Source organism: Myripristis murdjan, chromosome 21, assembly GCF_902150065.1.
Source record: "Myripristis murdjan chromosome 21, fMyrMur1.1, whole genome shotgun sequence".
Taxonomy (NCBI): domain Eukaryota; kingdom Metazoa; phylum Chordata; class Actinopteri; order Holocentriformes; family Holocentridae; genus Myripristis; species Myripristis murdjan.
The window spans coordinates 31,942,565-31,959,502 of record NC_044000.1 but is presented as its reverse complement, the minus strand read 5'-3'; the positions used below and the strand labels follow the sequence as shown (position 1 = coordinate 31,959,502).

Sequence of the window (16,938 nt, the reverse complement as noted above, 5' to 3'; positions counted from 1 at the left end):
TATATATAAGCAAAAGTGAAATTATAAGAAATAGAAGGGGACAATAAGAAACAAAAATATGTGCATTAATCCTATAATAATATTACAACAATATATACAGAAATAAGAAATGGCTCAGAAAAAACAGAGGGAGCAGTGATGCACCATGAATTTAGGCTGATTGATTTAAAGAATTGCAAAATGTATATGATTCAAAATGAATATGATTCAAAGTTATTCTGACCAAACTGCATGGTAATTCAGACTGGCCAGCAATTTGAAATCTATATGCAGCTGAACTTCATTTTTTTTATATGTTTGTTGCATTTGATTATAATTGAGTTTTCTTCCTCTGATTTTTATAAACATGGTGTCTCCTTTAAATTTGCACCAGTGCATTTTCTGATTGCCAGAGAGTCTAATGAATTAAAAATAATAAAATAAATCTGGTTTGTCAGAGGACATTTTGAGTCACTGTCCTGGACGATTTGGTGTTAGGACCCCTCCGCCTCCACAGCGCCACCACCTGTTGACCTTAAGCCTCCCTGCCTCAATCGTCCCCAGGTATCCTCTGGCGTTCGTGGCCGCCAAGCTGGCTCTGGGCATCCCGCTGCCGGAGATCAAGAACGCCGTGTCGGAGAAGACCACGGCCTGCTTTGAGCCCAGCCTGGACTACATCGTCACCAAAATCCCCCGCTGGGACCTGGACCGCTTCCAGGGCATGTCCCGGGAGATCGGCAGCGCCATGAAGAGCGTCGGAGAGGTGAGGGCGGATCCACGATCACGCACTCATGTCATACACACACTGCAACAAATCTCCATCTTAACAAATCCTCTGCAGTGTTTAAATGTTGTTTTTCTTCAAACAAGGATGAGGCATGAGTTAATCCCACTTGTTTTCAACATTTCTAGAATTTTTCTTGAATCAAGTGTCATTTTTGATCCTTGTGGGCTTATCCTGCCCTGCTTCAACAGATTTATTCTTGTTCCCAGAAAAATTCCTGGACTTGCACTGCAAAAACTCAAAATCTTACCAAGATTATTTGTCTTATTTCAAGTCAAAAATGTCTTATTCCTAGTCAAAATATCTCATTACACTTAAAATAAGACATGATCACCTCAGAAGTAACTTGTTTTTAGACAATTGTCTCTTGTTTCAAGTGAAAATTTGCTTGAAACAAGTGAAATTTGCTTGTTTCACTGGCAAAATTTGTTTCTTGTTTCTAGCTAATTTTCACTTGTTTCAAGTGAATTTTCACTTTTTCCACTGGCAAATTTTGCCACTGAAACAAGCAAATTTTCACTTGTTTCAAGTGAATTTTCACTTGAAACAAGAGACAATTGTCTAAAGACAAGTTACTTCTGAGGTGATCGTGTCTTATTTTAAATGTAATGAGATATTTTGACTAGAAATAAGGCATTTTTGACTTGAAATAAGACAAATAATCTTGGTAAGATTTTGCGTTTTTGCAGTGTGCATTTGAAACAACTGGGATTATCTCATCCCACTGTCCGATTTTTTTCACCTGTTTGAAGAAAAACACTGAATGTGAGACTAAGATCTTGTTTTTCTTCAAACAAGGATGAGGGATGAGTTAATCCCACTTGTTTTTAACACAAAAACACTGAATATGAGACTAAATAACTTGTTAAAATGGATATTTTTGGAGATTATGTTCACTTGTCTACAATAAAACATTATCTCCCTTGTCTCCTGAGCTCAGGTGATGGCGGTGGGCCGGACCTTCGAGGAGAGCATGCAGAAGGCCCTGAGGATGTGTCACCCGTCGGTGGACGGCTTCGTTCCCCGGCTGCCGCTGAAGCGAGCCTGGGCCGACAGCCACGACCTGCAGCAGGAACTGGCCGTGCCGTCCAGCACCCGCATCTTCTCCCTCGCCAAGGTACAGTACACTCCCACAGAATGACGAACTGAACAAGAGAGAGGCTGACATGAATGAATACTTTATTGCTGAATAATCCACTGATTATGTTTTTGATTGATTGATCAATCATTTAGTTTGTTAGGTGTCAAAAATAATGATAAATAAAGTCAAAAGTAATGTGTTCACGTTGCCTCCTCAGTCTGACCAGCAGCACAGCAACCAAAAAAAAAAAAAAAATTAATTTTGCAGTGACATGAATGGAGAAAAGAAAGACAATATTAGCATCTTAGTGAAGCTCATTTCAGCAAATGATGACTAAAATGATGACCAATTATTAAAATTATTACCGATTCATTTTCTGTTATCGACTAATGGATTAGTTAACTCAATATTTCAGCATTAATAAAGATGTTCTTATCTAAAATATGGCTGCTAATAAACTAAAAATAATTACAAGGGGGTCAAACAAAGCAGAGGACAGAAATGCCCGTCTTTGAAGTCTTGCCTCAGCAGCTTCAAAACAAAATCATAAAGAGTGCCTTATTATCTTACAAGTGTCCATTTTTGAGCCAGTTCAAATGTCTTTCAGCATGAATCAAAATCCTACCTGAAATATTTATTTTTTTCCCCTCTGTTTTTGCACCGGCTCACTGCTTCAGCCTGGCATCATCATCGTCTTCTTCTTCTTTTTAGAGAGCTACTTAATTTCAAAGCGACTCGATCGGATGCAGATGAAAGAGCGCTCTAATGGCCGTGTCCGGTCGCCGGGTCAACCTCCATCTCTGGCAAACACACGGCTGCTGCATGAGGCGGCGCAAAGCAAAAACATCCACAGGTCCCCCACTTAGACATGTTTTTTATCACCCATTCAGAGAGGAGCAGGACGAGGTCGAGTCCGTGTCAGACCTCGGATGGTGGGAGCTCGGCGTCCCGACAGCCGAGACGGATTTGTCCCCTTAAATGTAGAATGAGATCATTGAAGGTGGCGGCGTCATTAGGGTTTAATGATCCACATCTTATCTCCAGGCTATCAAACGCTAACCATAACCCCTCAAGGTGGCTGGCACAGGCGCTGTCAGTGTCACCTCACCTCCCCGCTCTCTGCTGCCCACCGCCTGGATCTTTAATCCAAATCTGTATGCACTTCTTGGGTCAGACCTGCTGAAAGTTAGCGCTGGACGATGTATAGATATTATATCAGTATCACGATGTGAGACGAGGTATCAACCGGGATTTTGGATGTCGTGATATTGCGATATAGCATAAGTGTTGTTTTCTCCTGGATTTAAATGCTTTGTTACAGAAAAACGATGCAATTTCTGAGCTTACTATGCAGCTGTTTCAACATATCCTCATTACAGATGACTGCTTATCAATAATCTCTTGTAAATACATGATTAAAACACCAATAGTCATTCCTGCAGTAGTTTTGCCATATTGATATTAAGGTATTTGGTCAAAGACATTGTGATATTGTGACATGATTTGTCCAATTTGATCCGCTCTGTTGAAAGCATCAGGTTGTTGGGGGCATGAACACGAATCCACAATCAGATATTCACACGTACCTTAAAGGAATAGTCCACTGACTTCCCCAGACTGAGACAAGATGTTTGACACCATTTCCACCTCTGTACGTCCACTGGTTCAGTTCCCATGGGTAGCATTTCCTGTTAGCTTAGCATAAAGGCTTGAAGTCTATGGGAGTCGTTAGCCGAGCTCCATCAAAGTGAAAAAATAAACCTCACAGCAACTCCGGAGTTGTCTGATTTGCACAGTGCATCATGTGGATTTGAAATACATGTCTTGGAAATGAAAAAAAGAGACTTGTTTAAATCCTTTAAGAAACAATTAGGAAACAAGTTTGCGCTCTTGTAGTCTTATGTAAGCAAAGTGCATGAGATTTGTGAAGCTTTCGGGCAAAAGAATGAAGCAGAAGGTCTGAACACTGACAGAACCAGTCTAGAGAGACTCCTCAGACATATGAAGAAGGCTTTGATCACTGTGTTTTTCCACCATGGAGGTCAAACACATGCTTTTTTTTTTTTTTTTTTTTTTTTTTTTACATCTAAAGAGCCTCATAGCTTGTTCTCAAGCTTTTTTCTTTTTTTAAAATTTCATTAATTTGTTTTTCTTTGAGTGTTTTCCTGCTCAAAAACACCAAACCACAGTGGTTTTGTGCTGGTCAGGATGGAAACAGAATTTTAGATCATCCTGAGACTGTGAACTCCACTGAAACTGAGACTAATAAGTTGTTTTGAGGCAGGTTAGCGGCTCCTTAAGGTGGATTTAGTCGGGTTTCACTGCAGGTTTTATAGACTGGTGAGGAAAGTGCTCCCACCACACTGGACTAATTACTCCAGTCAGACATCTCGTGTAAAAGCAACAATAATAAAAACCTGCTCACCGCGGTCAGAGAGGAACCTCCGTCGTGTTAGAGGTCCACGACACCGAGGCTGCCACCTGATTTTAATAACAAGCAAATATCCAAATTATGTATCAGTCCGACCCTGGGGGAAGCTATTGGCATTCAGTCAGAAGCTTTGTGTGAGCAGCGAGTGGATGGAAAAATAATGACTTTTTTGGGGAGTGTTTGGATATGTTGCTTGAGGCGCTCATAGAGGAAACAGCACAGAGTCGACTCATCAAGCTGCTTGTTAAAAACTGATGGATTGAGCCTGTTTTTTTTTTTTTTTTTTTTTTAATGTTTGTGCCTCCCAGGCGCTGCACAGCGGCGTGAGCGTGGAGCAGATCCACCAGCTGACGGCCATAGACAAGTGGTTCCTCCACAAACTGCACCGCATCACACAGCTGGAGCAGCACCTGGCTCACTACAGCAGGTAACACACACACACACACACACACACACACACACACACACAGATGCACACCCTGGAGATAAGGCTGGGTGATAATCACATTTATTGAATTCTATTGTGATGGCGCTGTGCTTTCTACACTCATATAGCAAGTGGGGTTGGTGGAAAAATTTGTTTTTCCAATTAATCAAGTTTTTCATTCCACGATCCAAGTTCGATTAATCTCTTAATCCAGTGATTTTTCAAACTATGACAGTACCCATAGCGAGCTGTGGTGGGTCACAGTGATGGGCGGGTGGGACGGTTGCGATAGGTTGCTTCATTTGAAAATACACCATGCATGATTCTGCATGCATGAGTCGTACGGTAATACACAGCGGCCACTTTATCAGGCCCACCTGTATAATCTAATCTAATCTAATCTAATCCAACTGTTGTGCCATGAAGTTTCCTTTCCTGCTGCCCTTTTCTTGTTGTCACAGTAACAGAGGTGTTCATTCTCTCTGTTTGGCATTGACAGCTGTTTCCAATATTATGTCCCCCCTCATTGTATATAAATAGGGGAGGCCAAAAAAATTAGAAACACCTCAGTATTTATACAAGGTCTCTGCAAACTACAACCTCAGTAATAAACACAGAATTAAAGTGATACATTCTCCACAATGTCAACACAAACTGAACATGATCAGCTTTGTTAAAAGGTAGAGTTTATGGAAGAGCTGCTGAGCTGAGCGGCATCAGACTGGACAAACTTATAAACACACAAGTCAACACTCATCGGCCTCCACAATCTGCATATTGGTCTGCATTGTGTTGGTTGAGGAGCAGCGGGGTGTCTGTGGGAATTTAATGCACTTCGTAACTTATCTACATTTAAGGGATTACACTGTATTAAAATATTCTAAATGCAGTTGTGTGACAAGCGCTGCATGTTGACTTTTGGATTAATCCACAGCAGGGTCAGGTGATGCAGTCTGTAGACGTTTGGTTTCACTAAACACAGAAGTTGAACTTCATGACCCTTAACAATTAATTTTACGCTGTTTTTTTTTTTTTCCTGCCCATTCTCACAGCCTTCATTAGCTGTCTGCAGGTAGAAATAGCTTTTTTCTATCTTTGTTTGTTTATTTTGGTTATTGGTTAATAATTGGTTATTATTAATAATAATTGGTTTTTACTCAGATTCCAGGTGGCATCAGAGAGGTCTTAAAGTCTTAAACTTGGATTTATGAGACTGCACTATCACACTGATATGCAATTCCAGGACTCATTTTTTTTTAAATTCAGTAATTTATTACCATTTTAACTCAGAAATCTCTAAAAAAAAAAAAAAAAAAAACTGAATTCACTGTAACCATCAGGAGCAGATGAAGACAGGATGGTTAAGATGGAAAAAAGGAATTAATAAATTCATGCTTTTCTAAAATTTTATTTGTTAATTTTTCAGTAATATTTTTCTGTGATCACCACCAATGGAGCCCACAGTACAACCAGATTAAAATTATTTAAAAAAAAAAACAATTTCCACATCACTAGGTGTCACTGTTGGATCAGAAAAGATGGGAACATGAACCTTCTCCAGGCTTTAGTGTGATAGACTGGTGTGTGTGTGTGTGTGTGTGTGTGTGTGTGTGTGTGTGTGTGTCAGTGAGTGACAGAGAGAGAAAGAGAAAGAGAGAGAGAGTGTGTGTGTGTTTAAGTGCCCACCTATCTGTATGTAGGTGTTTGTGTTGTTTGTTCTTCTTTAATGTCTGAGCTCTCTGCTGCTCTCTGGTGGCCGATTTCACAGCTGCAGCTTGTTTTTGGGAGAAATCATCCTGCTCTCACACTGATCCTCAGTCCACTCCTCTTCCTCTCCTCCCCCACTCTCTCGTGTGTCCTCTCACCATCTTTTCAATATAACGTTGAAGTCCAGACTCATCCTTTAAAACATGAACTCATCATCGATCGTCTTCTGGGATTCGGTCCCAGTCCTCGTTCACAAGCCTCGTCATTAACGTCCAACCAGCTGACTGACATATTCCCAGCCTCTCTCTCTCTCTCTCTCTCTTCCTTTCTTCTCCTGAAAAAATTGGTCACTTTTTATTCATTGCCATTTTGATAATCCATTATTCAGTTTTATTGTTCATTTTCTGGTCAAACCGTCACAAACACCGCTGTTTAGTTGCTTTTCTCTGTTTCTTAGCGTTATAAATTTAATCCTGCAGGACCCTGTGGCTGCTCATCAGACGAAGTTAGTGCAATTTTAAGACCTCACCCGGGCTCTGGTAACTTGAGAGGGACATTTCTCATCATTTTTTCACATTTGATAGAGAAAATGAATGAACGATGGATGAGAAAAAAAAAAAGATTGTCTAATCGTCAAGGGGTACAGTCAGTAATTGCAATCCAAAAAGCTGTGAGGAAATTTTATTTTCTGTGCAGATTTTATTTGTTTTCCTTTTGTATGTGCTGTGTTTATTTAAAGGCAGTACTATACGTGGGATCTGTGACCTGTAAAAAGCAGGTAATCCACTGAAAATAATTGACTTTGTCTGCGTTTGAATTTGTTAGTTTTAGTGTCCCATGGTGATCTAAATGCTGCTTCAGGAGCCTCTGTTCTTATAGGAAAATGCTGAATACATGTTATTCTTGGGCATCAAAATGGTCAAATTTAACCCTCCTATTATGTTTGGGGTCAATTTGACCCCAGCCAATGTTTAACGTCTCTAAATAAATGATTAACATAATTTTTTTTTGCTTCATATTTAATGAGTGTTCCTAATGTAATGGGCACTACCGGGTAAACATGAAACTGACATGATGATATGTTTTCAATGTCCTGTACACACTTTGTAACGCATTGGTTATAAATAACAAAAATCTGTACTTAGAAATAATATAAAGCCATTAAAACACCAAAAATTAATATTTCTTTCCAATTTTAGGTCAATCAGTGAGATTTTATGGTGATTTGAATATTTTTCCATTGTCGCCTAATAGGAATACTGGATGTATAATAGATAGATAGATAGATAGATATACTTTATTGATCCCAACCAGGGAAATTCTGGAAAGTGGGGGTGGGAGGGAGTTATGTTTTATTTAAAGGGCTATTTAGGTCATCAACAAAGAAACATAAAGTACCGACACATAAACTTTGATAACCATTTTAGTTATAATAAATTTGTGGAGGTTTAAACTGCTGGGGTCAAACTGAGCCTAAACATAAAAGATGTACAAAAATGTGAACATAACAGGAGGGTTAACATGTTACTCCAGTCTCCCTCTGTCTCTCTCTTGATTGGCCCTCTCTCTCTCTCTCTCTCTCTCTCTCTCTCTCTCTCTCGCTCCCTCTGCCCTGCGGCTCTTTCCCGGACAGCTCAGATCAAAGCCGCCGTGGCTTTTCTCGGCTTGGCCACGGGTCGCCCGCCGCCTCCCTCCGCGAGGCTCGGCTGTTCAATAATTAATGCCTGGGTGTCCGGTGGGCGTCGGCCGCCACAGGCCAGCGCACGGAAGCCTTTAGTCATTTCCACTTCCTCTGAAGCGGAGGGCGTCGGGGTAGAGACACGGAGACGCAGACTGCCAGGCCGATAGACCACTGAGCCGAGCAAAGGTGGACTTCAGGCACCGAGTCACTGAGTCATCCTGTGTGTGTGTGTGTGTGTGTGTTTGTACGGTGTGTGTGTGTGGTGTGCATCTGCCAGCTTACGTTTCTGTCACTGTGGGTCAAATGTCCTTAAGGTGATGTAAAGACAAGGAAAAATTCACTTGCAAAAAAAAATCTGCCGGTGGGATCAGATAATCCCACTTTTTTTCCCAACGCAGTTTCACTTGTTTCAGGATTTTTTTTTTTTTTTTTTTTTTGGCAGCAAGTATAAATATGCTGAAACAAGGCAGATCAGCCACCGGGATCGAGAAAATAACACTTGATTCTGGAGACAAGTTGATTAGCAAGTGGGATTATCTCGTCCCACTGTCTTTTTTTCTCAGTTCTTTTAAGAAATACGGACTCAATTTGAGACTAAACGACTTGTTAAATTGGCTTTTTTTTTTGCGGTGTAGTTTAACTGTCAGGCCTCAAATGAATTGGTCTCTAAGCAGCCATGCAATGCATTCTGGTAGTGTTGTGGTGTGTTTAGAGAGGTGGGGCATCACGCCGGTGTCTCTTCATTTGCATAAAGTTGAGGTCAAGGCTACTTTATGCAAATGATGTGCGTCCACAAGACAAACTTTTTTAAAATTTGTGAATGAGTTTTGGAGCCACAAGAAAGACACAGGTATCAAATGAAACCAGACAATCAGCAGAATCCACTGGTGCCAAGTGTGCCATGCAAAGTTGTCAGCGGGTGGGGTAAATTGAGGTTAAATACCCAGTTTAAAATGACCTATTTTGACATGCACTGTAATCACAACTTCATCACAGCTTCATCACACTGTTCCCTCGTTGCTTCTCTGGACCTGAGACTTCCTTTGGAAAACTCCCCTAAAACTTCAAAGCTCACCATCAAAGGTCTGAAATGAAGACCGACTCAGCAGCTGCGGGGTTTTATTTCTCGCCTCAGATGTCTTCAGAAACACAGTTTGTTGAATATGTTTCGCATTATATCAAAGAAAAGAAAGAAAAGCCCACTAGTGAAGCGTTCGTCCAATCAGATGCAGCTGGGAAGCGTTTTTCTGTAGCTGTAGAGCAACTGTCAATCATCAGGAGTAGATGAGTGGCCACGCCCATCCAGCGTCCAAATCTGGGGAAGCAGCAGGGCTTTGAGCGTCAGCTACACACCTGTGTGGACACACACCGTCAGGCGTTTGCTCACCTGTCAGTGTCAGGACAGAGGTTAAGTTAAGGTGTGTTGTGGTGACATTGAAAGTTAAATTGTACGGATTAGGTGAGGGGTTTTAAAATAGTTTTGTGCTCCGGATCCCTGAGTCCATCAAGCTGCAGAACCCCAGCTGAACTGAGGATCTTGGTCATAAAAGATGTTTAGATGTCGTTCTTTGAATAGATTCAAAGTGGTGAGGCTGGAACATAAGCTTAAAAATAATCACCCGGGTAAATGGGGTGCCCTGGTAGAGCGCGTACCTCGTATCAAGTCTTTACTGTAGTCTCTACTGCCTGAGTCTCTCTCCGCTGCCTCAGTCAAACAAAAACTAGAAATGCCACAGAAAAAAATAAATCACTCGTGGTTTCTAGTGAATCCGCCTGGAAGCAGCCTCAAAAACCCCGCTTTGAAAGCCACCGGGTTACACAGCGAACCGAGTCAAATCATGCAAATGTGTGTTTGTGTGTGTGTGTTAGGGTGTGTGTGTTAGTATGCGACTCCGGCATCATGTCAGGCTGTTTGTGCCACGCGGAGTTTGGTGTCTGTCAGTCTTAATGACCGGTGTGTTTGATGTATTATAGCCAGAGTCTGCAGGAACATGCGTGCACGCCATATAAACAAGACACGGCGAGCTCACCTGATCAAATGTCTGCACTTCCTGTGATTCAGACTCCTCTCTCTCTCTCTCTCTCTCTCTCTCTCTCTCTCTCTCTCTCTCCCTCTCTTCACCGTTTCACTGGGGTTTGTTATTTCTCAGCCCAGCCGAGTGCAGTGGGAGTTAAAACACACTTGACATTTCCAATATCGTTACGGTACGAGGTCATAAATAATTCAGATAGGGAGGTGGGAAAGCAAGCTGCGCTTTAGCAGAAGGAAGAATTCCTTCCTTGCCTCTCCACCTCCATTTTTCAGCACGCCCTCACACCTCTCGCATAAAACTTTTATCGATTAAAATGAGTTTTAAACGGCTGCACTTGCCGACCCGGCGCTCCGGCACCTTGGCGCCTCGTTTGTCGATGTGTTATTGATCGCGCTGAAGGTGGACTGTTGCTCGCTGTCCACCCCGCTGGACAGGAGAGCGAGCCGTGACCCGATAGCTGGGCTCGACCCTCACACTTCACTGGACTTGAAAACACACAAGTAGAAGAAAAGGGAGACACAGGTACAGTAGAAAACACTTCATAGCAGGTTTCTGGCCTTTACTGCCACTGACTGGCAAGACTTTTTCTCTATTTTAATAAAAGCTGAATATTTTCAGCTTTCATTCATTCATTCATTCAACCTTGTGTAAATCTCGAGGATCATTGCGGGCATGGCCTTACTTTCAGTGATGTCAAGAGTACAATTAAAAACAGAATTAATACAAAAAAATTGCCGAGGACACAAAATGAACGACAGAATTGTTTTAAGTTTTAATGTTTTCCCAAATGTTGCACTTGGAGCATTAGCCAATCTCTTGATCGAGTCAAATAACGACGTCCGTCACGTCTTTCTCTTGGAAATGGCCACCAGCGTTTTCATACAGGATGCGATGATGAGCAGAATAACGTAATAAATCTCAGGGTGGAGTGATAAACTGAGTCTAGGGAATTGAGCATGATGGGAGAGGCGTAGCTATAGATTAAATCACCATAATCCAAAACACACAACAAGATGGCCTCAATTATCTGCCTCGTGCTGAACATGGGAAAATTAACTCTGTATTGGTGTCAAAGCTACCTGACAGGTGCCTCAGTGTGAAACTCTTTCATCCGGTCAGATATTTAAACTCCAAGAGCCTCTTAATACTGTCTCCGTTTAGAGCAGTACCACCCATTTTATGAATTCACATTAATTCTGAGCCCCAGGACAGTTCAGTTAATGTTGGTGAATTTGCACGGCTTTGTTCCCGAGGGTAAAAACTCAAGAAAACCACTTAAAAATCTGGCACATCTCCACAGACAGCGAGTTAAAGCGCTGAGCCGGTGAAGCCAAAAGTCGTCACACCAAAAATGAAGTTTATATCGCAGCATCGCTAACCAGTCTGACCTGGGATTTAAAGCTTGTGTGGGCACAAGACCGCACACAATTTACAAAGCGGACAAAGTCGCAGTCGCAGGAATAAAACGAGTAGAATCTGCATTGTACAGTGGATTCTGCAGCTGCCAACGGGCCAAGTGGTTTAATGCCGATATCTGCTATTATCGGTATTAAATATACCGATAATGGGAGATATCTGCATCAGTGAGTCGAACAGAAGGTACAAACCATCGATTTTGGCCACAAGATGTCGCTGTGGCTCAGACCGTCGGTGTCGTCAAGCACAGACTGCCAGCCAGCACTTTTTAGGATAGCAGCTACTCTTACTGTACTCAGCATTAAAGTGCATGGTAGCGCTGTGGCTTTGTAACCTCACAACATGTTTAATTTTTTTGTGACTTTACAATAAAATTAAAAAAAAAAAAAAAAAAAAAAAGTGGGAAAGAAAAAAATATTAGTTTGGTCTCATTTCTGTGTTTTTGGCGTCGCAGAATCGCAAACAGTCACATAACCATAATGCTTTGCGTTACACAGCTGGTGAATGGGGATGTGATCTGCCCCCTGTTGTAGTTCAACCAAGAACAATTACTGGAATTCGCTTCGTATTTACCGCATCAATCCTGACTGCATGGATTATACTGTTTTCTGCATGGACCCCGGTGGTTAAAAACTCTGTGTGACTGACACTCTCAGGGTCCAGATGTGTGTTGGTCAGAAAATGTCTTCTGTTGGCTGTACATGAGGCTTTTACCAGCATGAAAAGCTCTATTTATAGGGTCCCAGCCCCTTTGTAAGATAAGATAAGATAAGATAAGATAAGATATTCCTTTATTAGTCCCACGGTGGGGAAATTTCACGTATTACAGCAGCAAAGTGGCTAGCAAGATATGAAGCATAATTTACACTATAAGCAGTATAAACAGATAATAAGTACCAAAGAGCAATAAAAACATTATAAACAAGGAATGTAGAAAAATACTACCATTTAAACAATAGAAGAGAATAACCTAAAACAGAAGAGAATAACCTGTGTATGGAGTAGTGCCAGATTATATGTCCCAGTGACACCTCAGGTGATCACATGTATTTTGAACTCACAATAAGTACGTGCCATATTTCTAATGTTGGTTCATTTGGACCTCATGCGTATTTAAAGTCTAATTTACAGACGCCGGGCCTCTGTTTGGAGCGACAGCATCATCCTCCCAAATGTGCATTAATGAGAATAACACGAGATTCTGATATTACGGGAACCTGTCTGATAGGAAAGTAGAAAATGCTCACGGTTGTTTAGCTTGCTCGAGTGTCAGCAGAACCCCATTTGTAACTGTAAAGCTGATCAAATGTGTCAATTGTTTATTCTGAATCTCATCCCGTGAAAGTGAGATAATCCTTTGTTATACATGAGGACGCAGCAGGCCCGGCTCCTGCAGAGAGTTTCACAGCAAATGATCCACAAACGCAGACGACGCAGACGGCGATGCACCGTGTTTGTTTACCCCGGAGGAAAGTCCCTCCCCGCTGCAAAGCTCCGACTGATGATAGGAATTATTGCTCCCACAGTTTTGGTTGATAAATTAGCGGCTGTGCTGAAATATTTCCATGTGAAACGCAGCCAGATGAATGTGTTGAATGCGGCTCTGTGTTGGAAAACGCCCACGTCACCGCTGCGTGTTGTCCTCTCGTCCCGCAGCAGCTCGGTGCCCAGGGAGCTGCTCCTGAAGGCCAAGCAGGACGGCTTCTCGGACCGGCAGGTCGCTCAGACCCTGGGCTGCCACGAGGGGGCGGCCCGAGAGCTGCGGCTGGCTCACGGCATCCGGCCCTGGGTCAAACAGGTGAGCGTCCCCACCGCCGCTTAAACACACACGCACTTACAGCACTCCCCTTTGGCTATATCCGCAAATGAGAGGAATATTAAAATACGTCGTAGGGCAGAGGTGAAGCTCCACCAGCCATTAACATGCATCTTGCATCCAGGTTACGTCTGGGTGTAATTTAACTCGATTACATTCACATCTGAAGAGCCAGAGAGGGAGAAAAAAAACCAAAAAAATCAGCTCCTTGTGGGTCAGAGGTCATGAAATAGAAAAGTTGGGAAGCTGTATAACGCTCACAAGCAGAAACATATTAGCAATTGGTACTGTTATACCATAAAAAACAGCAAAAAACTTGTTTCCGATGTAATTTCACTTGTTTCAGGATTTTTTTTTTGTGTCTTGTTTGAAGGGAAACAAGATTTAAACACTGAATGAATGACTTGTGAAGGTGGAGGTGCAGTGCAAGAACTCCAAATGGAAATGATGTAACATGACAGAGCAACCTGTGAAAAAAAAAAAAAAAAATTTAATTTATGGCACTGTCGATAGGTTTCCCATCTCCTCTGTTTCAGTCACACTTGAACCTGACATGCAGATTTGTCTGTGGAGAAACGTTGCGTAGATGAGCACACGCTGCTGCGTGCGGCGCTTGCATTTGCAAAAACAACATCCTTTAAAATTGACAGTAAGCACCGCGGCTCTTTATGCTCCCAATCTACCAGGATCATGACGGGGCTGTTTGGTTTGTGTTTGCATGTATATATATATATATATTTATATGTGGATTCTGTGGAAATACACAACATTTAAGTCAGTTTCTGCCATGATGATAAGTGATTTTGCGCCTTTTCTCAAGAGGAACACTGAGTCGTGTTTAACCGGTTCTCCGTTTCCGTTCTGCTGCCATGTGGCGGTGGCGGCAGATTGCACATCGTAGCTATGAATAAGCAGCAGATATAAATAAAGGAGGTGTTACTACTGGATTGAAAGATTGCCTGACTGTTACCGTCTAAATGAATCACTGAAAAATCTGTTTCCTGGTCATTTCTCTGGTCTATTTTTCTTTGCAGATTGACACCTTGGCAGCAGAGTACCCCGCTATGACCAACTACCTGTACTGCACCTACCACGGCCAGGTGTGCTGCTCCTCAAATTTAACATAGTAGTTTTGCTGTGATTTTATTCACTAATCCGGCCGCTGACAGCTTCTTATTTGGAGAAAGCGACTCATCCCTTCAGCGTTAATTATACTCGCATGGTTTAAAATAACAGATGATTCTGTGATTGAAATGTTGCTTGATGAGGTGAGAAATGGATGAATACTCTTTAAGTTTGTCCAAAGCGATCATTAAGATCCAAATCACCCACTTCAAGATTTCAGTTCAGACGGCTGTTAATGTTTTTGTTTGTGTTTTTGTCTCTTCATCAGGAGCATGATCTGGACTTCAAAGACCAGGGCATCATGGTCCTGGGCTGCGGACCGTACCACATCGGTGAGGCTGGCGATCAACCTTCATAGTGTGATGTAAAAAGCTGTTCAGATACATAATGATGATGGGAGCTGCTCACCTGCTCTGTGCGCGGTGGTTAAAACGCAGCTGAATAAAAACTTGAGCCTCCCTGTCTTACCTTTTCTTGTAAAGCAGTTGCATCACTTCCAGTTGAAATGCAAAAACCCCGCAGGACGATCTCCGGCAGTGGCCAAAATTAACGTTTTAGCTCTTAAAAACAATTTCCAAAAGTAAGTGATAGCTGCTGGAATACTTAATGGGAACGATGTAGTCCAGTCATTTTATGACTCAAGGTCAAACAAATTGCAACAGAAACAAACTCAATTGATTTTGTATCCTCAGTCTGTCCTGAGTGAGAGAAAACAAGCCCCGAAGAATCCCACTGGGGGAAAGTTTCAAAAAAGACCAAAATATAGCCCATTCAAACGCCTATTAACTTTTTTCTCATGTGAATAGGGTAAAAATTTTAACCTTTAGGTATCACCATGAAAATTGCCGAGTTGATTACTTACCTTAAGACAAATAAAAAATGTATTGCAAGTTTTTTTAAATTGTTTATTGACATGAGCTAATGGTGCATATTTGAATTCTGTACACACTAATTTGCATAAACAGATATAAACCTTGGGTATAGCCAGGTGAAAATCTCATAATCAATCCTGTTGACATATAACAGTCAAATAATAAACATTAAGGTCTGAATGGAACCCATTTAGGCTACCAATGAACATAAAGGAGGAAGGAACTTACAACCAGTCTTTAGCAATTATCATTGCCGCATGTCATAACTGCTCCACTAAGGTGGTAGCAATCTTGAAAAATGGCCGCCATTTTGAAATTTCTAAGTGGTTACTTGTCAAGTGATCCATGGAGACAGCTCATCCCAATTTTCATGCTAGTATCATAAGAAGACCACTTTATATGCCCTCGGTAGTAAAGCTGTGGAGTTTATGCAAATTAGCTCATGTTACTAAACAATTTCAAAAAACTTGCAATACATTTTTTATTTGTCTTAAGGTAAGTAATCAACTCAGCAATTTTCATGGTGATACCTAAAGGTTAAAATTTTTACCCTATTCACATGAGAATAAAAGTTAATAGGCGTTTGAATGGGCTGCATTTTGGTCTTTTTTGAAACTTTCCCCCCAGTGGGATTCTTCGGGGCTTTTATTCCCTCACTCAGGACAAACTGAGGATACAAAATCAATTGAGTTTGTTTCTGTTGCAATTTGTTTGACGTTGACCCCTTAATTGGCTTAAAATGACTGGACTAATGGGGCATCTCACATCACCTGTTTTCAGTTTAGCTCCATAAAGCTCGCTTGCTCACTGCATGACGGATCCGTTCCTCCCAAACTCATAAAGAGACGGACGCCTCATTCGGATTATCTTGAGCCTTTCTGTGAAACACGAGCCCTCATGGCCCGTTTCGGTCCACCAGGCAGCAGCGTGGAGTTCGACTGGTGCGCCGTGTCCAGCATCAGAGCGCTGCGGCACATGGGGAAGAAGACGGTGGTGGTGAACCACAACCCGGAGACCGTCAGCACCGACTTCGACGAGTGCGACCGCCTTTACTTTGAGGAGCTGACGCTGGAGCGCATCCTGGACATCACCCAGCAGGAGGTCAGCGCGCGCACACACACACACACACACACACACACACACACACACACACACACATATATCTCTTTTTCTAAGGTTAGCCCTTATTGTATATTTTAGTTTTTAGTCTTTATAGATAGATAGATAGATAGATAGATAGATAGATTTTTATTGTCATTGCACAATCATATACGTATAATAATGCAACGAAATTAGGGCTCAGTCCTTTCGGTGCAGGGGAGAATAGAAAGCATCGTGCATTCTGCTCGTTGAATAGCCAAGTCCAGTAATAGATGGCTGCAGCCATGTCTCTGATATCAGAAAAAATTCAACTTTATATTATATTATAATTATATTATTCAACTTTATAGTCTTTATTGTATATATTTAGCCTTTATTCTTTTTTATTTAACTTTATTGTATGTTCTACTGTTGCTGCTGGAACACCAGAATTTCCCTGGTTGGGATCAATAAAGTATATCTATCTATCTATCTATCTATCTATC

The 16,938-nt window shown here is 41.7% G+C and overlaps 1 protein-coding gene across 1 annotated transcript in view; it reads left to right on the top strand.

Annotated features, from left to right (window-relative positions):
- The window catches only part of cps1 (carbamoyl-phosphate synthase 1, mitochondrial), a 121,764-nt gene that overhangs the window by 21,647 nt on the left and 83,179 nt on the right, over positions 1-16,938 (top strand). The window contains exons 19-25 of the mRNA XM_030080764.1: positions 544-742; positions 1,704-1,880; positions 4,584-4,702; positions 13,196-13,337; positions 14,390-14,455; positions 14,749-14,812; positions 16,272-16,453. Coding sequence (XP_029936624.1) covers positions 544-742; positions 1,704-1,880; positions 4,584-4,702; positions 13,196-13,337; positions 14,390-14,455; positions 14,749-14,812; positions 16,272-16,453 — 949 coding nt within the window. The remainder of the gene's footprint in view (positions 1-543; positions 743-1,703; positions 1,881-4,583; positions 4,703-13,195; positions 13,338-14,389; positions 14,456-14,748; positions 14,813-16,271; positions 16,454-16,938) is intronic.